This window comes from Cervus canadensis, chromosome 23 (assembly GCF_019320065.1).
Source record: "Cervus canadensis isolate Bull #8, Minnesota chromosome 23, ASM1932006v1, whole genome shotgun sequence".
In the NCBI taxonomy this organism is placed as follows: Eukaryota; Metazoa; Chordata; class Mammalia; order Artiodactyla; family Cervidae; genus Cervus; species Cervus canadensis.
The window spans coordinates 5525253-5547570 of record NC_057408.1 but is presented as its reverse complement, the minus strand read 5'-3'; the positions used below and the strand labels follow the sequence as shown (position 1 = coordinate 5547570).

At 38.4% G+C, this 22318-nt stretch overlaps 1 protein-coding gene across 2 annotated transcripts in view; it reads left to right on the top strand.

The window, feature by feature from the left end:
• Positions 1 to 20857, top strand: part of MBD1 (methyl-CpG binding domain protein 1) — a 54057-nt gene extending 33200 nt beyond the window's left edge. Inside the window, exons 20-24 of one of the 2 annotated variants that reach the window (XM_043443797.1) lie at positions 2305 to 2608; positions 4774 to 4992; positions 13434 to 13650; positions 15543 to 15645; positions 20239 to 20857. In XM_043443797.1, coding sequence (XP_043299732.1) covers positions 2305 to 2608; positions 4774 to 4992; positions 13434 to 13650; positions 15543 to 15645; positions 20239 to 20467 — 1072 coding nt within the window. In that variant the 3' untranslated portion in view covers positions 20468 to 20857. Of the gene's footprint in view, positions 1 to 2304; positions 2609 to 4773; positions 4993 to 6326; positions 6329 to 13433; positions 13651 to 15542; positions 15646 to 20238 lie in introns of those variants that run through there. The other variant, XM_043443798.1, reaches the window with a different exon arrangement.
• Positions 20858 to 22318: the final 1461 nt, after the last annotated feature.

Genomic DNA, 22318 nt, shown 5'->3' with positions numbered 1-22318 from the left:
TCTATTTAATGCTTTTTAGCTCAGCTCATTTTAATTTTTGTGGCTAGCTAATTTATATGATATAGTTATATATTAATAACCTCATATAATTTATAAATAATATTGTGGGTGCTTAGAATTTTTTTACTGAAAGACATGCATAATTTAAAAAGTTTGAAGATCTACTGATCTAAAAAAATAAATATGATATGAGCTCTTTCATACGGTGTTAATTCTGGCCTTCTTGGCAGCATGTATCAAGTTGCCTTAAGAATGTTTTTGTACTCTGGTTTTATATTAAGGGAGGAATTACCTTAAAAAAATCATTAGCAATAAGCAGAGTGACAAAAACCATGTTCATTGCAACATTGTAATAAAAGTCAGAAGTAACCTTTATGTTCATCAAAGGGGAATGTTTAAGTAAACTGTGATATATTTATAGACTCTAGTCTCTACTATGCAGCTTATTAAACTATAATAAAGTTTTGAAGTTAGAAAATATTTTAAAGAATATTTCATGAGAAAACATTCCCAATAAAATGGTAGGCAGAAAAATTAAAATACAGGAGATATAGATATGCAGAAAGACCCCAATTCTAGTAAAAAGATACATACATAGGAAAGAAATATATATTAACATACTAATAGTGTTTATCTCTTAATAGTAGGACTAGCATTATTTCTAGTATCTTCATAATTTTGTTTATTTTCAGTTTTTTTTTTTTTTCAGTTTTTCTGCCATGAACATGTATAAGTTTTATACTTAGGAAGAAAGAGTTTATTTTAAATAAAAATTTAAAATATAAGCCATACTTCTTATTCTTATGTTTTAGATTTCCCTTAATTGAATAGCTTTGTTAGAATATGAATCATGGGATTGAGAAGGACTTTAGTAAGTTATCATGGCCAAATCTGAGAATTTCACTGATGAATTCTAGACAGATGAATTTGTTTTTTTCAGTGTTAAAGTGGTTTTTTTTTTGTAACCTAGTAACTTCAGCTTCTGTTACCTATTGCACCTTCCACAGAATGTGGATGGCTGGTATGTTGATAATCAGTATGATTATGTATCAGTTAAACCAACAATTATTTATTGGTCATTGGGTAAGTAGTATGGGTCATATGTTCCTGAAATATATCCTGAGTCCCAGCTCTCACAGAGATTCGTTTAAAGAAGTGAGACTAAGCCTCATCAAATGGTAAACAATACTCAACCACATCTGATAAATGTCGTTTTGTGTGATATTGGCCATCCTTGGGTAATAAGAGTTTAGATCTCATCCTTTCTTTCAGTCTTAGCAATTCAAATTTCTTTAAAATTCTTTGTTGAGCTCATTCTCCAGACTTTAGCTTCTTCGTGTAGAATTTGATTTAGAAGACAGGAAGAATTGATTTTTTTTTTAAAGCCTTCCCATCAAATGTTCTCTCAAACTTGGCTAAATGTCAGAACCACCTGAGGTACTCTTAAGAAAATGCAGATGGGTCTTATCCCCTGATATTCTGGTTTAACAAGTCTGATCTGGAGGAAAGGAAGAGTGGAGTTTAGAAAATATAGCTGGATAATTCTAAAGTACAGTCAGTGCTGAATTTCACAGCTCTTTTATTAAAAATGGGTTCAATGAAGAACATCTGAAGAAAGCTGAAGAAAGAATAAGGTCTAGACACTTACTGAAATAACATTTCCTCTTGAACGGTGACATAAACCTGGTTGCCACAAGGCAAGAAAAGGACTGTTTTCTCAACTCTAAGGGTAAGCCCTTCAGTGGACGTGTGTCCTGCCCTGCCTGGAATCCAGAGGCAATAGGGAAGTGTCACTGTGATCATGCAGACTCTATCCTTGGATCTCTTCTTGGGTGTACATACAGGGTCTCTTTCTACTAAAGCCTTAATCTAACTGTAATGTTGCAGAGACTTGTTCCTCCTCTGTTTTCTCTCTAGTAATCACAGTAATTACCATTTACTGAGTTCCTATTATCTACCAGGTATTTACATCCATTTATCCCTGATCCTTAGCAGAACCTTAAAAGACAGTTCTTTTACAGATATAAAAATAAGCTCAGATAGATCGAGTTTGTGACCCAAGGTCACACAGGAAACGTCAGAACCAGGATTCAGAGGCTGCTCCGCTTGACTCCAGGGCCTGGATTTTGTCTGTGGCATCCTGGTGTCTTCCTCCTTGCTGCTCCCCCATGTGTATCGGCTGCTCAGATTGCCTACATCCAGTTCTTTAACTTTCTCACTTCAGTGTCTGACGGTGCAGGTTTGTGCCTAAAGAGAGCAGTGTCTTATGAAAGGCTCGATTTCTTTTTTGAATTGCGCTTTCAGGGAACGCTGCCAGGAGCTTCGCTCTGAGCTGTTTTGTATCCATCAGAAGACCGTGTGCGAGGAGCGGAAAGCTCAGATAGCGTTTAACGAGGAGCTGAAAAGGCAGAAGGTGGTGGAAGAGCAGATGTTCTCAAAACTCTGGGAGGAAGACCGCCTGGCCAAAGAGAGGCGAGAGGCTAAGGAGGAGAGGAGGCAGAAGGAGCTCGTGGAGAACACACGCCTGGGGCTAAATGCCCAGGTCACCAGCATCCAGGCGCAAAGGCAGGCGGCGCAGCGGCTGAAGGAGGAAGAGGCGCGCCTTGTGGTGGGTTTTTTCAAATGCTTGTGGTAGGATGGTGAACTCAGTGGGTACAATACCCGGTTTGCAGGTCTGCTTAAGAAGAAAAGGAGAATTTTATTCAAGTCAAACCAAGGATTATAATTTGGGAGACAAACTCTCAGAAGCTCTGAGAATTGCTCTGCCTGTTAGTGGTTGAAAGCACGTTCATATGCCTTTTCAAGTCAAAGGGTCATACATCAAAATGACACAGTGGTATTTTACATACAGTTCACCAAATATAAATGGTCCAGATAAGCACATATAAAGCAAGCAGTAAGTCACCATGGCCCCTTACAGAATTCGGAAAGAATACTAATCTAAGACGTTCCATTGCTAGTGTCAGAAGAAGAAAATAAAAATTGATCTTTACTGTGAAGAAGGCATTCCCATCTTTGAGGAGGTCTGGTTAATGTGTAATGAAGATGCATATTGCACTGTAAAGAGGGAGGGAGGAGGCCCAAACTGGCGGAGAGAATTTTATGTTTAAAATTTCTTGTTTATCCTCAAAATATAAATTTTCTTTTATCGCTACCCTCAACCCTAACCCCTAGCAGCCACTGATAGGTTCTTTAACACTATTATTTTGTAATTTATATTTTATATAAATTCCACCCTTCTAATGTTATAATAATAACATGTGTTATAACAATACTGTTGTATTAAATAGTAATAATATGAACATTTTCAAATGCACAGAAGTGGAGAGTCCCATGAGCCCTTGTGTACCAATCTCCCAGTTTCAACAGCTGTTATATTTTGAATATTCATTTCCTGTTTTCTACCCCCTTCCATTTTTGACTTACAATTTGTCCCACACATGTCATTTCCCCTTTAAATACATTCTTGTTGTTGAGTATGCATCTCAACAACAATATAATTAAGGACTTTTCTTATACATTTCAAACCTAAAATTAATAATAATTCATTGTTATCACCTAAAACCAGTATCAAATTTCCATTATTGTCTAAGTTATTTGACATTTAAATTGGGATCCAAACATTGCTGTCCTGTCCTAAGTGTTTTTGAAAGATTGACTGTTTATCATTCAAATCTGGGCATATTTGAGATTGAAAGGGGTGCAGTTAACTAACCTGGGGAAACCAAGACATAGTAAACCGCTTGTAGGTTTCTTAATCTTGAACAATTCTCTCCTATTTCCATCTCTGCCTGTTTCACAGTTTGATTTGGATGATTGCTGCTTCTTGTAGTCAATCTTACTTTTTAAAAAGTGTGGCCTGCTATACCACTGGCTTTTATGTTTGATGTCCACTGTTTTGCCTTAAATACTGCAGAGTATTTTCACTTATATTATTTCGTTTGACTCTCACAATTCAGTGTGGATTTACTGCTCATGGCATTAATGGAAAAGTCTAGCATATAACTCTCTTCTCACCAGCCAAAAATCATGATATTCATGGCTGTTGTGAGTCTCAGATCAAGTCAGCTGGGACTTGTATCTCTCCTCACTATATAACATTGTCATCTCCTGTCCCAGCTGGGAAAGGACTTATCCCTCCAGGAGAGTTCAAGTGCCTTTGGTGGGAGGATTAATGCCTCACTTTATACCATACCCAGATTTTCTATCAAACTCCCAACACCCAGCAGCGTTGGTGCCCCAGTTAAAACTGCTTGATTGGTCATGCAGGTAAGCCAGCCAGGAGGGTCAGATAGATAAGAAAATGAGAGGAATGGGAAGTACTTTTAAAGAACAAAATGCTTAATTTACTTTTGTATATTTGACTGATGTGCACATTTCCATTCTTAGACTCTAATTGCTGGTTAATAATGTATCCAAATCTAGATATGCAGATGCGAGTGGAAGGCTAAAGCCTGGAAGGTCAATACACCAAAATGTTGAGAATGGTGGTAGGTGAATGGGTACTAAGAATAAAAGTGACTTATCTTTATACTTTTCTACATTTTGAACTCCACACTATTTATTACTTTATAATCACACACAGCAATTTCACAAAGCCTTATTGTTGATTCAGCAATGAAAAGTCAAGTTTTACATCTCATAGTCCCTTTACACCCAGGAGTGTGTGTTTTCCAAGAAACCCTTTATTCTCACCTCTTAAATGAAATGCATTAACTTTTTTGTTTTGTCCAACTGTACTGATGCATTATCTTCATTATTGTTCCGCCTTAGGAAAATGAAAATGCACAGGTGAAACTTGAGAAAGAACAAGATAAGCTAAAGAAACAGAAGACAAAACAGGAAACAAGGGCTGCTTTGCAAAAAGCCCTCCAAGAGAAGATGGAGCGTATGCAGCAGGAATACAGAGAAGAGCAGGACTTGAACATGAAGCTCATGCAAAATGCCCTTCAAAATTTACAGGATGAGACTGATAAAAAGAAGCAAAAAAAAGTAAGACGCTTACTCAATGCCTATTACGTGCTGGATGAGGTTCCTTTTTGAGCTGTCAGTCTTATGGGAGCCAGCCATGTGTAGAATAAACCGTAACACCGCTTCTATAAGTGTGGTCCATGAACCACAGCATCAGTGTCGTCTAGAAGGATGTTAGAAATTCATCGGCTCCAGAATCAGAATCTCCAAATTCAGGTCTATGGCAGGGATGAGAAGCCTGTGTTTTAATAAAGCTCTCCCAGGTGATTCTGATGCTCAGTCAGTTTTGAGAACTCCTGCTCTATAGCATGGTGTTAGTGCTGTGATAGCAGGATGGTGTCGCAGGAAGTAGAGTGACTAAGTGTGTCCAGCAACTGGGGAAGACTTCACTGAAGAAGGGGCTTTCAAGCTGGACTTTGAAGGATGTGTGGTTTTCACAGCAAAGAGAGTAGAGAAAATCATTCCAATGTTTATTTAGCTGTTCCTTTGAAATTTATATTGAACTCTTTAGGGTGTTGTATTTTTCCTAAAGGTATTATGATTTGTTTTGTTTTGTTTCAGTTGACTTTACTTTTCAGGGACGTTTTAGGTTCACAGCAAAAGTGAGGAAAAGGTACAGAAATTTCCCATATGCTCCTGCCCCAACACATGCATAGCCTTCCCCATTCACAACATTCTCAACCAGAGTGGTACATTTGTTACAATCGATGAGCCTACACATCATTATCACCTAAAGTTCATAGTTTATAGTAGGGTCCACTCTTTGGTGTTGTATATCTATAGGTTTGGGCAAATGTGTGATGACGTGTATCCACCATGAGAGTATCATACAGAGAAATTTCAGTAGCCTAAAAATACTCTGTTGTTTTTTTTTTAAGAAAAAAAAAGGAAAGGAGACCACAAGTACAGTAAGTTAGACAAAATTAGATGACAGAGAAATCTGCTGCAGATGAAGGAGTAAGGTAAAAATCTGTAAGAACAATTAAATGAAGAGGAGATATGCAATCTACTTGAAAAAGAATTCAGAATAGTGATAGTAAAGATGATCCAAGATTTTGGAAAAAGAATGGAGGCACAGATTGAGAAGCTACAAGAGATGTTTAACAAAGACCTAGAAGAACTAAAGAACAAACAGATGAACAATAGAATAACTAAAATGAAAAACACTCTGAAAGGAATCAATAGCAGAATAACCGAAGCAAAAGAACAGGTAAGTGAGCTGGAAGACAGAATGATGGAAAGCACTGCCATGGAACAGAATAAAGAAAAAAGAATGAAAAGAAATGAGTACAGTCTCAGAGACCTCTGGGACAACATTAAATGCACCAACATTCACATTATAGGGATCTCAGAAGAAGTGAAAGAGATGAAAGAGAAAGGGCCTGAGAAAATATTTGAAGAGATTATAGTCGAAAACTTCCTTAACACGGGAAATGAAATAGTAACCCAAGTCCAGGAAGTTCAGAGAGTCCCATACAGAATAAACCCAAGGAGGAACACGCCAAGATACATATTAAACTAACAAAAATCAAACACAAAAAAAATATTAAAAAGAGGAAAGCAACAAATAACATGCAAGGGAATTCCCATAAGGTTGTCAGCTGTTTTTTCAGCAGAAACTCTGCAGGCCAGAAGGGAGTGGCATGATATATTTAAAGTAATGAAAGGGATAAACCTACAATGAAGACTACTCTACCCAGCAAGGCTCTTATTCAGATTCGACAGAGAAATCAAAAACATACAGACTGCAAAAGCTAAGAGAATGCAGCACCACCAAACCAGCTTTACCTCAAATTCTGAAGGGATTCTCTATGCAGGAAACATAAGAGGACAAAAGATGAAAGGAATAAAAAAGACCTACAAAAACATAGCCAGAACAATTAAGAAAATGGCAATAGAAACACATATATTGATAATGACCTTAAATGTAAATAGATTAAATGCTCCAACCAAAAGACACAGACTGGCTGAATGTATATAAAAACAAGACTCATTGCTGCCTACAAGAGACCCTCTTCAGACCTAGAGACACATACAGACTAAAATATTTTTATGTCCATGCAAAGGGGTCTTCTTTGGGCCAGCAATTTTGATACTGGCCAAAGGTAGGAGATAGTTGCTTTGGAGAAAGAGGTCATTTACCTCTTCATCTAATGTCAGGTAGGGGCCCAGCCCACACCTGCTGATAGAGGCAGCTAGATCCTAGGGTCCTTTTTGGATTTCATATCCTAATGTGGTTGGCAACCACTAGGTTGAGGGCCATTTTCCCACTCTCTGAGATCCACACAGTTCAGCTAGGGGGTCCTAGAGCTCTCACAAAATTTGTGATGAATTTTTAATTAACTAGTCTTTTATAACCTGAATAGTGAGGCATAGCCAGTGGCCCCAGTCATCTTCTGGGTCAATAAAATCTGTAAAATGAGTCTAAGCAATTTGGCAGGAGTTTGTCCTCTCAGGCTTTCAATCATATTGCATGCACAACCCACCCTTGATTGGACCGCCAGCATGTGGAAGACAGAGAGACACTGAATAATCAAAATGGTAAAGGGTGTACTCATCTGGTGAGTGGATGTGAATGGCATCCTCTCTAATGTCAAAGTAGTGGGGATTCGCTCCCAGTATTAACAGGGAAGTCTTTGGAGACGACTGGTAAGTACATATGGGGGCTTTTGGAGACATGAAGGCTGGGAATTAAGACGTATAAAAGCTTGAGTAATATGTCTTTGATTAGGCCATTGGCCACCTGATGTGAAGAGCTGACTCATTGGAAAAGACCCTGATGTTGGGAAAGATTGAAGGCAGGAGGAGAAGGGGACCACAGAGGATGAGATTAGATGGCATCACTGATTCAATGGGCATGAGTTTGGGTAAACTCCGGGAATTGCTGATGGACAGGGAGGCCTGGTGTGCTGCGGTTCATGGGGTCGCAAAGAGTCGGACACGACTGAGCGACTGAACTGAATTAAACTGAGGCCATTGTGCCTTTTTGTGAGTCTAACCGCTTGAGGCTGAACCTAAGTAGAATTCCACAGGATTCCATATTCTAGAGCCCATGACAGAACAATCTGGGAGGTGAGATGGGTACTTGGATCTGAATCTACATTGGTGGGTCAAAGGGGATGAGCACATGCTTGATTAAGAAGGAGATTACATAATGGGAAGTAGCCAGCAGGCCTTCAGTGAAGTTATGGATGACGGTGGTGCATACCTATTAGATCTTGTGAAGGGCAACAGCAGCCTGATAAATTCGAGATGCCATCTGAAATAGTCTGTCATCCAGGGCATATGTCTCCACCAAGGATAGTTCCAGACGTTTTTGGGGAACAAAGGAAGCAATTATCTACCACCACCTTGGTTAGAGCTAGGATAAAGGGCATGCTACACCTGTATGCCCGGTCAGTAAGGGCTGTCACTCCCCTGTGGCCTTATATAAATGGGTCCACTCTGCTAGTGGGTATGGCACTGAGGAACAGTTATGTCCAGGGTTGTTCTTGATACATTGTGTCCAGGGATGTAATTTGGATGAGTCTGTCATGTTATTGTAAGCTTCTGACGTTTGCTGTTGTACGTATGTGTGTATAGTGACGTGTGATCATAACTGAAATACGTGAGTTGGCTATTTCTTTCCAAATGGAGGCGCCCTATATATACTTTCCCCAAACCATGAAGTTATCCTTTTGCCATTGCCCAGACTAGACTGCAAATCCTTTGGCTACCTCCCGGATATGAGTAAAAATGTGTGCCCTGATGAGTGTCATTTTTATGGCCTGTTGTAGATCCAGGTACACTGCCCCTAACTCTGCCAACTGAGCTGAGCCACGAGAGCTGTCCTATACTAGGGATGCGCCATGGCCTATGTTTACAATGGTGGTTCTGCCAACGGTGAAGAACACCAACTCCCTTTCTGTGGCAGGAAATTGGTTGTAAGCGGTTCCCCCAAGCTGCTAGAGGGACTGGCGTGAGTGTGCCACTAGCTGCATCTTGCTGTCAGTGGACAAAGGGCTGGGCATGGGGGAAGTTACATTTTCCTGTAATTTGGAAAGACCCTTGACATCAGATTTAGTCCTTTTCTGAAGGTGCCGTTTCTATTTTAACAGTAAGGCCTCAGTGGCTGTATTGAACCTCTGCTGGGTTGAATCCCCCAAAACGTGGAAGAGCATGGCCTTGTACTTTAAGGGGATTCTCTGTAGGAAGAATTATCTAGATTGGGGGTCAATTGGAGCCTCTTCAGGATTTGAGATGAAATCTAGGTCATCTGGGTTGCTGTATTCAAAGAAGCGATAGATTCATTGGACAATACCTGTCTTACAGAGAGGGAGTCAGACTGCATCCAGTATTTTCCACCGGCTTTGAGTCTTTGTGGTAATAACCGCGGTAGAGGGTAAGCTCAGCACTAAGCCTTAAAAATCCCAGTAAACAGGGGAAGGGATTCTCTTTCTGTAACTTTAGGATGGTACCTTTGGGTCTGGACTCTTCCTAGTCACTGCACTGGAGAAGGAAATGGCAACTCGTTCCAGTATTCTTGCCTAGAGAATCCCATGGACAGAGGAACCTGGCGGGCTACAGTCCATGAGGTCGCAAGAGTCGGACATAACTGAGTGACTTTCACTACTACTACTACTAGTCACTGGAAACCTTGATTATGGTATTTCAGTTTTCCTACATGGAAGACTAGAGGTTGTCCAGGCTTGATCCCTCAGATCAGTGAAGCTCTGATAAAATCCCAGCAGGTTAAGCTTTGGTTAAATACTTTCCCCTGAGGGCAAACCTCATTAAGAAGCATAGAATGCTGTAGTGTATTTCAGAATAGTACATTTTCCCCTCCCCTTGCCATATACGTGAAGGGATTTTTCTCAGATATTTACTGTGAGAAACTGGTAGAACTGCAGGAGGTAAAATTCACAAAAGTTGTGGGGTTTCCCTGGGCCACTGGGTCCCCTTAGAGTTTTTAACTCAAAATTAAAAGGAGTTAAAAGGCTCCTTTAACTCAAAGTTAAAAGGCTCCACACTTGAGCCTCCAACCAACCTCATTTTGTTTTCAATTTGCATTTCAATAATAGCTAATGATGTTGACCAACTTTTAATATGCTTGCTTGTATCGTCTTCAGTGAAATATCTTCTGATACCTTTTGCCCAGTTTTCTAATTGAATTATTTATGTCTATCTTTCTTTTCCTTCCTCCCTTCCTCTGTTCCTTTCGTTCTTACTATTTTTGTTGTTGAGCTTTCTGTTCTCAATTGGATCATCTTATTTAACAGCTTCATTAAGGTATCATTCATAAAACATACAATTCATCCATCTAAAATATACATTTCAATGGATTTTAGTGCCACCATCACCACAGTTGATTTTAGAACTTTTTTTGTTATCCCACTTTCTCTCTTCACCCCTAGTCCAGAGCAACTACTAATAGCCTTCCTATCTCTATTGATTTCCTAGTCTGGACTTTCATATGAATGAAATTATATATTATGGGATCTTTTGACTGGGTTCTTTCAATTCAGTTCAGTTCAGTTGCTCAGTCATGTCTGACTCTTTGCAGCCCTGTGGACTACAGCACGCCAGACTTCCCTGTCCATCACCAACTCCCAAGGCTTGCTCAAACTCGTGTCCATTGAGTTGGTGATGCCATCCAACCATCTCATCCTCTGTCGTCCCCTTTTCCTCCTGCCTTCAATCTTTCTGAGCATCAGGGTTTTTTCAAATGAGTCAGTTCTTCGCATCAGGTGGCCAAAGTATTGGAATTTCAGCTTCAGCATCAGTCCTTCCAGTGAACATTCAGGACTTATTTCCTTTAGGATTGATTGGTTTGATCTCCTTGCTGTCCAAGGGACTCTCAAGAGTCTTCTCCAACACCACAGTTCAAAGGCATCAATTCTTCAGTGTTCAGCTTTCTTTATAGTCCAACTCTCACATCCATAATGTTTTTAAGGTTTATTCATGTTGTAGACTGTATGAGTACTTCATGACTTTATATGACTGAATAATATCTCCTTGTATGGATATATCATATTTTGTTTATATGTTTGTCCCTGATGGACATTTGATTTGTGTCTACATTTTCACTATTTTGAATAATGCTAATATGAGCATTCATATGTGAATTTTTGTTTGGACATATATTTTTGTTTCTCTTGGGCATATACCAAGGAGTAGAATTACTGACTCGATGTTTAAGCCTGTGAATAATCTCCAAATTGTTTTCCAAAATGGCTTCACTGTTTTACATTCTCATACACTTACAAGAGTTCTGATTTTTTCCACATGCTTGTTAGCATTTGTTGTTGTCTGTCTTTTTTACTTTAACCATCCTAGTTTGTCTGAAGTGATGTGTCACTGTGGTTTTCATTTGCATTTCTCTAATGACTAATGATGCTGAGCCTCTTTTTCTGTGCATGTTGGCCATTTGTATATTTCCTTGGACTAATCTATCTAAAGGTCGCCAAAGTCTTAAGAAGTCTATTCAAGTTATTTGCCTAGTTTTTAATTGGGTTGTCTTTTTATTATTGAGCTGTAGGAGTTCTTTATATGTCCTAGATACAAACCCCTTATCACATAGTGTTAGTGTTGCTCAGTCATGCCCAACTCTTTGCGACCCCATGGACTGCAGCCCACCAGGCTCTTCTGTCTATGGGATTTTCCAGGCAAGGATACTTGAGTGACTTATCACATAAGTCATCTGTAAATATTTTTCTCATTCTGTGGGTGTCCCTTGAAGTACAAATGTTTTAAATTTTGATGAAGTAAAATTTATCTGTATTTCCTGTTGTTGCTTGTGCTTTCGGTGTCATATCTAAAACACTTTTCTTACACCCAAGGTCTTGAAGATGTCCTATGTTTTCTTCTTAAAGTCTTATAGTTTTAGCTCTTACATTTAGGCCTTTGATCCATTTTGAGTTAAATTTTGTATGTGGTATGAGGTAGAGGCCCAACGTCATTCTTTGGCATGTAGATATCCACTTTTCCCAGCACCATTTGTTGAAGAGAGAATTTTTCCTCTATTGAATTGTCTTGGAACTCTTGTCAAAAATCAATTGACAGTAAACATGAGAATTTATTTTGGACTCTCAGTTCTATTTCATTAGTCTATATGTCTCAATGACTATAGCTTTGTAGTGAGTTCGAATTCAGGAAATGTGAATTTTCCAACTTTGTTCTTCTTTTTCAAGTTGTTTTGGCTGTTCTGGCTCCCTTGTATTTCCATATGAATTTAGGATCAGTTTGTTGATTTCTGCAAAGAAATAAATTGGGGTTTTAATAGGAATTATTTTGAATTTATCGACCAGTTTGGGGACAGTTGCCATTTAAACAATATTGTCTTCTGATTGATGAACATAGGATGTCTTTCCATTTATTTAGGTCTTCTTTAATTTTTTTCATAATGCTTCTTAGTTTTCAGAGTATAAGGTTTGTACTTTTTGTTAAATTATTCCCCAAAGTATGAAACTATGTATACAAGCTATTCTGAGGGTGCAGCTATACTCTCAGACGTTGCTAGTTCTACCTCAGATCTATGATATTCTCAGAAGAGATCAGATCAGAGATTGGATGGAGTAACACAAATATACTACCATGAAAGACAGAAGCCACCTGAAAATGACTATGTTATAAAGCCAGTTTGGGGCCTGAGCTGCACATTCAAATCACCTAGGGAACTTAAAAGCTATCCATTGGAAAGGAATCCCTAGGTGTGAAACTTAGCCCTTAGTACTTTTTAAAGCTCCCTAAGTGATTCCAAAGTGTAGCTAAGATTGAGATTTGCTGATGTAAAGTATCATTTTCTAGTCAGAGACAGTGCTATAATAATTGTGACATATTTTGTTTGTCAGGCTAACACTTTATCTACCTAAATTTAAATAAATGAAAATAAAGTTGTATAATTGAAAATTATTTGGGAACTTCTTTGAGGAACACTTTGAGAAAGTGTTTGCATTATTACTATTTGAACTATTCAAAATGTGTTATAAAATATTTCAAACAGATGCAAAAATAGTACAATGAATCCCCATGGTTCCATTACCTAGCTTCAACAACCAGTAGCCAATGGCCATTCCTGTTTCATCTATCCATCCCACCCATTCCCCACAGTCACCTTGAATATTTTTAAAAAGTGAAAGTGAAGTCGCTCAGTTGTGTCCGACTCTTTGTGACCCCTTGGACTGTAGCCTACCAGGCTCCTCCTCCCATGGGATTTTCCAGGCAAGAATACTGGAGTGGATTGCCATTTCCTTCTCCAGGAGATCTTCCCGAGATGATATATTATTTTTAGGGTTTACTTTTAAGTAAATACTTAAAAGTATTTGAATACCTAAAAGTAAACCCTAAAAATAATACATCATCTGTCAATGTTTTGGTTTGTAATTCTAAGGAATTATGGTTCTAAAAGATTTTAAAACTTATGCTCCCTAGTATTATCACACCTAAAAGTTTTAACAACATGAGGTAATTTTTATTTTATGTAGGAGGATATGAGAAGAGAACAGAAGATATATTATCAATACTTGGCACAGCGGCGTGAGGAAGAAAAAGCTCAGGAGAAAGAATTGGATAGAATGTTAGAGAAAGAGAAAGAAAAGAAGTTTGCTGAGAAGGACAAGGAGCTGAGACTTGAAAAGGAGGCAAGAAAACAACTTCTGAATGAGGTCATGTGTACAAGAAAACTTCAAGTTCAAGAAAAGTGTAAGGAAAGAATCACAATTATATTATACTTGGGCCTAATTCAATTTAAGTAGCAACCTCAGTATTTATTAAATAGATAGTATGTGTGAAATACCATGAGGTATGTAAAAGGGATTAAGGCAAGATCCCTGCTTTGTGGACCTTACCTAGTTGAATACTTAAGTACCTTTCTGGAGGTGTCTCCATACGCCCACACCTGCATACCTTTTGCCTGGGTAGTTTTCTCTCCCTATGATGCTTTTGATCTTGAGAAATCCTGGACATACTTCAAGCCCAGCTCAAACGTCGCATTCCTTGAGAGGCCCACTATGTTCCCCTATTCATGATAAACCTTCTTTCCCCTATTCATAAAAGAATTTTCTTTCTGGTGTTCTCATCATTTCTTGCTCACATCTCTGTCTTAGGACACCACTGAATTTCCTCAAACAGTGCTTGGTCACAAAAGGAAATAATCACTGAGAAGATTTCCACCATTCTGTGTCCAGATGGACACATTTACTAGTAGGATACCACTGGACTTCACACTGGTTGTCTTTGTAAGAGAAAGCTCATCTTGGTTCCATTGATTAATTCTCCACTTTGTTATAAGAGAATTATAATGTCAGTTGAAAATTGTTAAGCTAGTGTTAGATTGAGTTTTAAGAAAGGAGAAGAAAGCATCTACACTGAAAAGATTTCTGTATTCCACCATGATAAATGTTTTGGCATACATTGAGAAAACATGGAAAATTTAAGTATTTGGAACCACTTATAAACAAGGAAGTAAAAATCAACCATAATTCCACCACCCAGCAATAGCTATTGTTCACAACTTCCTGCATTTCCTTCCAGTATTTTTGCTATGTATGTAATTTCCTCTCACAAATTAGTATCTTGTGGTATATGTTGTTTTACAGCCTGCATTTCCCACTTATCATAAATATTTTTTCAGGTCATTTTTCTTCAATTTTAAAATTTGTAATGCTGGCTAGAAAGCCATTTAAAAAATGGACCATAATTTATTTTACCTAAATACAACCAATGCACCTTCAACTTGTTTTGGAATTTTTCTTGCTGTTGTAGCATTGTGGGTTACTGTCTCTGTACAGTTTTTTTGGCTCACTATCTCTGTACATAGTTTTTTTGGCTCATATATAATTAGATAAATTCCTGTAAATGGATTTGGAGGCCAAAGATAAATGCATTTCAGATGCATATTGCCTGGTTGTATTTGTGAGCTCTGTTTTCTTTGTCAGTCTTTTTCTACTGGATTGGTTAGGTTTTCCTTATTTAGTTTATAAAAGCCTTATATACTGCTTTTCCAATAGTTTTTTTGTAACATAGACACTCTCCTATTAACATAAATGGCAACAGAACTGTTTGTCCTCAAGAAGAGAAAGGTGAGAAGTATTCTTACAGTGGTAATCCGCTATGAAAAAAGCTGTTTGTAGATTTCAATAGCAAATAATTATGAGAAAATCTCTGTAGATTATAGCACATAGGAACAGAAGCCCTATTCTTTCCTTAATGGAGATGACTGTGTGTGTGCTCAGTCATTCAGTCATGTCTGACTCTTTGAGACCCCATGGAGTCTGTCCTGCTAGGCTTCTCTGTCCATGGAATTTTCCAGGCAAGAATACTGGAGTGGGTTGCCATTTCCTACTTCCGGGGATCTTCCCAGAGACTGAACCCATGTCTCTTGTGTCTCCTGCATTGGCAGGCAGGTTCTCTACCACTATCCCACCTGGGAAGCCCCAAAAGGGATGACTACTTCTACCTTATTGAACTAAGATCCAATCCAGTGATTTTAAGCTCTGCCTTTCTAAAGACAATATGGCATTGATGCCCAGATGATGTTGTCAAGTCTTTTCTGAGAAAAGTCATTTAGTAAAAATTACGTTTGTCTTCCTTAGTGCAACGGAAAGCAAAAGAACAGGAAGAACGTACTATGGAACAGGAACGTATAAATGAAGGTCTTAAAGAGCTTAACTGTGAAGAGAGGGAGAATTTTACAAGGTATGGCTTTGTTTTCTTTATAATTACTACCTAAAAAAGGGAGATTTTTTAGCATAAAGGACGATGTGCCATAATTCGTGTATTATTAATATTATTTTACCTCAGTATTTTTGGGTCGGCCAAAAAGTTCCTTCAGTTTTAAAGTAAAAATAAAAGACACATTTTTCATTTTCACTAAGAACTTTATTGAACTACATATCCACTGTTTTGTTCCACTACCTTCTGCCACTTTTCAGGCAACTTCATAATTCCATCTTCCCAAAACTTTTTATCTTTTTGAGCAAAGAACTGTTCCAGGTGACTTTTACAGTCTTCCAGGGAATTGAAATCTTTGACATTGAGAGAATTTTGCAGAGACTGAAATAAATGGAAATCTGAAGGTACAATGTCTGGTGAATATGGTGGATGAATCAGAACTTCCTAGCCAAGGTGTAGCCATTGTTGCCTGGTCATCAAAGAAACATGCAGTCTTGTATTATCCTGATGGAAGATTGTGTGTTTCCTGTTAAACAGAAAGCACGTAATTCCAGGTACTTTTTGTCAAGGGCTGCTTTCAGTCAGACTAACTGGGAGCAGTACTTGTGGGAATTAATCATTTGGCTTTCCAGGAGGAACTCAGAGGAACTCAGAACTCCCTTCCAATCCCACTACATACACAACATCATCTTTCTTTGGATGAAGACTGGCCCTTGGTGTGGTTGGTGGTGGTTTATTTTTGCTTGCCCCATGATCTGTTCCATTCCATAATATTATATGGAACACTTTTCATCACCTGTCACAATTTGTTTTAAAAACAGAGTGTTTTTGTACATTAAAGAATCACATACAGAAATACAGTCAAAGAAGTTTTTTTGTTTCTATGTTTGCTTAACTTATGTGCAACCGAAACATCAAAGTGATTAACATAGACAAGCTGGTGCAAATGATTTTCAGCACTTGGTTTGGATATTTGGAGTATGTCGGCTATCTCATGGTATAATGTTGATTGGTATAATGTTGGTATGACATTGATTGTTCTCAATGTCTCGGTTTGATTGCTGTCAACTTCAACTGGTCTGCCTGACTGTAGAGCATCATCTAGAGAGAAATCTCCAGCACAACACTTAACAAACTACTTTTGATGCATTCAATCAATCACAGTACCTTCTCCATACACTGCACAAATCTTTTTTTGCATTTCAGTTGTGTTTTTACCTTTATTGAAGTAATGAAACATAATATGCCAAAAATATTGCTTTTTTTTGCATCTTCAATATTAAAATGGCTACACAAAAATTCACCAATTTTGATAATTTTTTTTAATGCACACTGATATGACAACCATCACAATGCAATCTAACAAAATTGTTTTCAATGAAGTTAGAGATAACTAAGTGCTACTAGAGCCATCTTAAGGAAAAAAACCAAATGAATCTTTTGGCCAACCCAGCCTTTTGACCATTTGTCCCAAAAGCTTAATTCAGTTTATAAAATTTCATATAAAAAATAAAGACCCAGCTCAAAAGAACAAAAATAAGCACCAACCGTTTTAGTAAAATTCAACTCTATTGCCATTATATAGATTCTAATTACAGACATTGTGTTAAACTGGACAAACATCTTAAAAGACAAAATATGTTAGAAACAATTTTTATAAAATTGGCACTAACCCTAAATCATAATGAAATAAGATATTTTTCCCCCATGAAATAAATCCTGAAATATAATGTGACCTAATTAGATGAACAGAAATGGCTTATGGGGGTATGATTCCATGTAAATGTCCCAGGAAGATTTTTGTAGCCTCACTGGGCTGGGAAACTAAAATACTCTGGGTACTCTGAGATACAGCACTTCCCTCAGGTGTTCCTCTGATCACAATGATCAGGCTCAGGTGGGGGAAATTGGTCAATACCTCCTTGGCAGCCTTTCTCGGATCGTATCAGTCCCTTCCCACTGATGGCCATGACACCCAATTCAGGTGGCCAGTGTAGTGGAGAAAGAGGACCAGGCTCCTCCAATTACTGGTCAGCCTGCCTGTCCCTGGGGCCTGTTCCCTGGCTCACCCACATTTGGTGCATAGAAATAAGCTCCCTTCTTTCTAGAAAGGGTGTGGTTCATATACGGGAGCCTATTGTCAGTGTGGGGGCACTAACAACAACATTTGGCTTCCTGCTCCTTGTTCTGCTCTGGAGGTCACTCCTTCTCACTTTTGAAAAGCCTTTTGTTGGAGATGTGAGGGGAATTTAATAGCAGTTCTCTTCCCTACCCAACTTTTGAATCAACTGAAAAAAGAGTGAGCAGAAGGTATTATAATTACTACAATTACCTATTGGTGTATAACAAAACATCCCCAAATTTGTGGTTTAAAGCGAGTTTTGATTATGTCTCATGTTTCTGTTATTGATAAGGCTCAGCTCCGTGGTTCTTGCTTGGCATCTCTCATGTGGTTCAAGCCAGTTCTGGTTGGGGCTATATTCATCTGAAGGCTCAGCTAGAATGGACACTTAAGATACCTATCCTTAGAGCTGGTAGTGTGTGCTGACTGTGCTTGGAGATCTCATTTGGTATTAGCCAGAACACCTACACGTGCCGACTCCATGCATCTTGGGCTTCTCACAGAGTGGTGTCTCGTTCTGAGAGGAAGAGTGCCAATAGCAAGCATCCCAAGAGACAGAATGAGGAAGCTGCCAGGCCAGTTAAGGACTACGCTTGGGTTTAACACCACTTCTGTCGTATAGGGCCCATCGGCCTTCAATGGAATGGAGAAATGCTCCACTTCTTGGCAGGGGGGTAGAGGTTCACATTGCAGAAGAGTGTATGGTAGGCGGGACAGCACTGTGGCCATCTTTGGAAAAGAGAATCTGTCGCAAAGGCATAAGTGTGTGATAATCTTTATTTCTGACAAAATTTGGTATTAATAATATGGTTTATAGATTATAAAATGATAAAACTGCTGTGGAAAGCAATATGAAATTTCCTCAAAAAATTAAAACTAGAACTACCATATGATCTAGCAATCTCACTTCCAGGTATCTATCCAAAATAAATGAAAGCAGGACCTTAAAGAGTTGTTTGCATACTCATGTTCATAGCACCACTATTCGTAATAGCCAAGAGGTGGAAATGACCCAGATGTCCTTTAAGAGAAGAACGGGTAAACAAAGTGTGGTAGGTACATGCAGTGGAATAGGATTCAGCCTTAAAAAGGGAGGAAATCCTCTCAGATGCTACAGCATGGATGAGCCTTGAGGACAGGCTAAGTGAAATCAGCTGGTCACAAAAAGACAAATGCTGTGTGATTTCACTTACTTTTGGTACCTAGAGTAGTCAAATTCATAAAGATAACAAGTAGAATGGTGGTTACCGAGGGCCAGGGGAAACGGTCAAAGAGAGTTGTTTAATAGGTATAAAGTTTCAGATCTACAAGATGAAAAAGTCCTGGAGATCTGTTTCACAATAGTGTGAATATACTTAACACTACTGAGATGTTCACTTACAAATGGTTAAGGTGGTAAATTACATGTGTTTTACCACAAGGGAAAAAAATCACTATAACATTTTATTTTATTTTTTTTTCTTTTCTTTTTTTTTTTGTCACAGCCTGGTTGACAAGTCTGATGAGCCCCTAGATATCTAGAGCAGGTGGCCTCAAGGAAAATGCCAGCTGAGAAGAGTGACCATAAACTCCTAAGAGCTGGGGACCAGGCTGATTCATCTGGGTATCCCTAGTGCTCGACTGGGACTTAGCATGACAGGCACCCCCACGTCACGCCCCCCTGGCACAGAACTGAAGATGTGAAGGACCAAGGGTCCCACTGACATGATGAAATCCCCTCTAGGGGGGACCGGGACAGAACTAATAGCCTAAAACACCACCTGGGGAAAGGGTTCCCTTGTTATCCTCTCACATGGTACACGTGACTGCAAAGCCACCTCTGGCAGGCAGTCTTTTCTAGGTAGCAGTCTTTAGCCCAGGATTTTAAAGTCTTTTTGTTGTTAAACTGCTAATAACATCTCAAGTGCAATGAGTCTTTAGTGCAAACCCCAAAACAAAAACAAAACCCTAAGTAAATGTCGATTGATTGGTGTTTTTTTTTTTTTATTAGTTGGAGGCACTATAACATTTTAAATGAAGCCTCCATATAGAGGAAGTCATCTGCTTAATACTAAACAGAATGAGGCGGACTTACCTATCCAGTCACCAGCAGTACCAGACTACTGGAAGCCCCCCTACAAAGAGAATATGCCCCCTTTTGATAGCAGAAAAGAAACAGGCAGAGCAGACTGTTCCATTTTACCAATAAGTGTCACTTCTTGGAGGGGAGTAGGGGTGGAGGATGCAGAGAGGCCAAGGGCTCTCTCCACATAGCAGGAAATCTTTTGAACGGGGAAGAGACATTCCCTCACTAAAATCAATCATTTGTTCTAAGACTGTCATAATTATTGTGTAATAAGCACATTATTGAATTTTTCATCTATTTCTTCCCCACTCACCCTGATTTTAGTGGTAACTTTATTTGACTTCGAAAATCACATTTTAACCGTAATGCCCTACATAAATCCAAATGCTTCCTTTGGTGATTATACGCTTTGATATTTCTATCATGTTAGACGCTGCAGTTTAGCCCAGGAGTACAGGAAGCACCTTCAGATGCAGATATGCTCCCAGCAGCAGGCTCGGGAAGCAGAGAGGGAAGAGGAGCGCCGAGAGTTTGAAGCGGGCAGAGCAGCGGAAAAGAACTTCCAGGACAAGATCCAGGAGATCCTGTCCACCCACCGAGTGGTGCCCCGAAACATCCACCCCATGCGAAGGGCATGTCCTGCTAAGCTTCCGCCATAGTTGTATAAGCACCAACCTATTTCTCAGTCTTTTGCTATTTTAAAATACAGTATGTCTCTTTTAACTCATGGATAAACTGTTCTTTTATTCTCTGAGTTTCCATAATTACATGCCAGGAAATTTTCTTCTTTCAAATTAAACTGCTCCTTTCATAGACTGACAAATCTGAATGATCCTCTTCCTGTGATGATGAATGATCCACACAGTTAACAGTCCTGACTTACCTCCATGCCTCCCTTTCTTGTTCATTTATTAATAGCTTCACTTTCTTTCATCCATCTGCCCAAATGCCCATTTCCTCTTGCTTCCATTCTCTTCTCTCCTTCTGTGTATATGCCCTTGTGTAGTCCCCTTCCACCCTGAATCTTGGGCACTATATTAAAAATATGTGCATTTACTGGTTAAAAAAAAAACAAGTTAGAAAGAAGTGAACATGGTCATATTCCTAACGCTCAGCATTGTCATTATTTTCACTTCTCTGAGTTCCCTCCCAGGCTTTGCTATATGGGTACCCATTTTTGTTTTGTAAACACACTGCCATGTTGCTTTACCTACCATATTTACAAATGAATGCATGATAGTCTACTGGGTTAGTGTATTATAATTTACTAAACAAAAGACTTTGAGTTTGTTTCAAATTTGTCCCTATAGCAAATTATTCTGTAACAACATTCATTTGAATTATTTCCTTAGAATCAATCAATTCCTGGGTGTGGGGTTTCTGGGTCAAAGGGGATTAACATTTATATACTTTTACTTCCAAGTACCATATTTGCAAAAGCAGTTTTTAGAGTTGTAGACTCTTTTAGGGAAATGTTTTCAGGGTCAATTGATACTTTCCCTGAAGGTTTAAAAATGTCTTTAAGCAAATTGTTTGCGGGAATTTCTGAGAGGTTTTTTTTCTTTTACCTTTCTACCCATTCATTCACTCTTACCTCAGCTCTGGGAGTCTACCTTCTCCTCTGGATACTTTCAAGCCCCCTTGAAAGTTAATCTCTAATCCAAAAGTAGGAGTCTTGGCCAGGAAAAAAAAAAAAAAGGAAAAAAAAGGACTGTCCTTTAAGTTTTGTTGAAAATCAGCTGATCATTATTATAAGGGTGTATTTCCAGACACTCTACTCTGTTCCATTAATTTATTTGTCTATCCTCATAGCAACACAACACGGTGATAATTATTGTAGCCTTATCTAAGGCTTGAAATTGGTAGTGTAGCGTCCAATATTTTTTTTTTCCCCCTAGTTTTTATCTATTGTAGATTCTTCAAATATCCATATAATTGTTAGGATCATTTTGTCAGTTTCTACAAAGATCTACCGAGATTTCGATAGAGATGGCATTTACTCTATAGATCAGTTTGGAGAGAACTCCCATCTGAACAATAATGAGCTTTCCAACCCATGAAGAAGGTCAATCTCATCGTTTTCTTAGGTCATTTTTAATTTTTTAAGCAATGTTTTATAGTTTTCAGTGTGCAGGCCTTGTGCTTCTTTTGTTAAACTTGTTCCTAAGTATTTCTCTTTGATGCTGTTGTGAACAGAATTGTTTTCTTAATTTCATTTTTGGATTATTCATTATTAACGTGTAGCAATCTAACTGATTTTTGTATATTGAGTGAGTATCCTGTGACTTTTATAAATTTACTCATTAATTCTAATAGTTTGTTTTTTGTGTTTTTGTTTGTTTTAGATTCTATAGGATTTTCTACATTGAGGATCATGGCATTTGAAAATAAAGGCTTCATTTTTTCCAAGTCTGAATACCTATTGTTTCTTTTTCTTGCCTTACTGCACCAGTTAGTGCAATATCAAGTATGATATTGAATAGAAGTGGAGAGACTAGACATTCTTGACT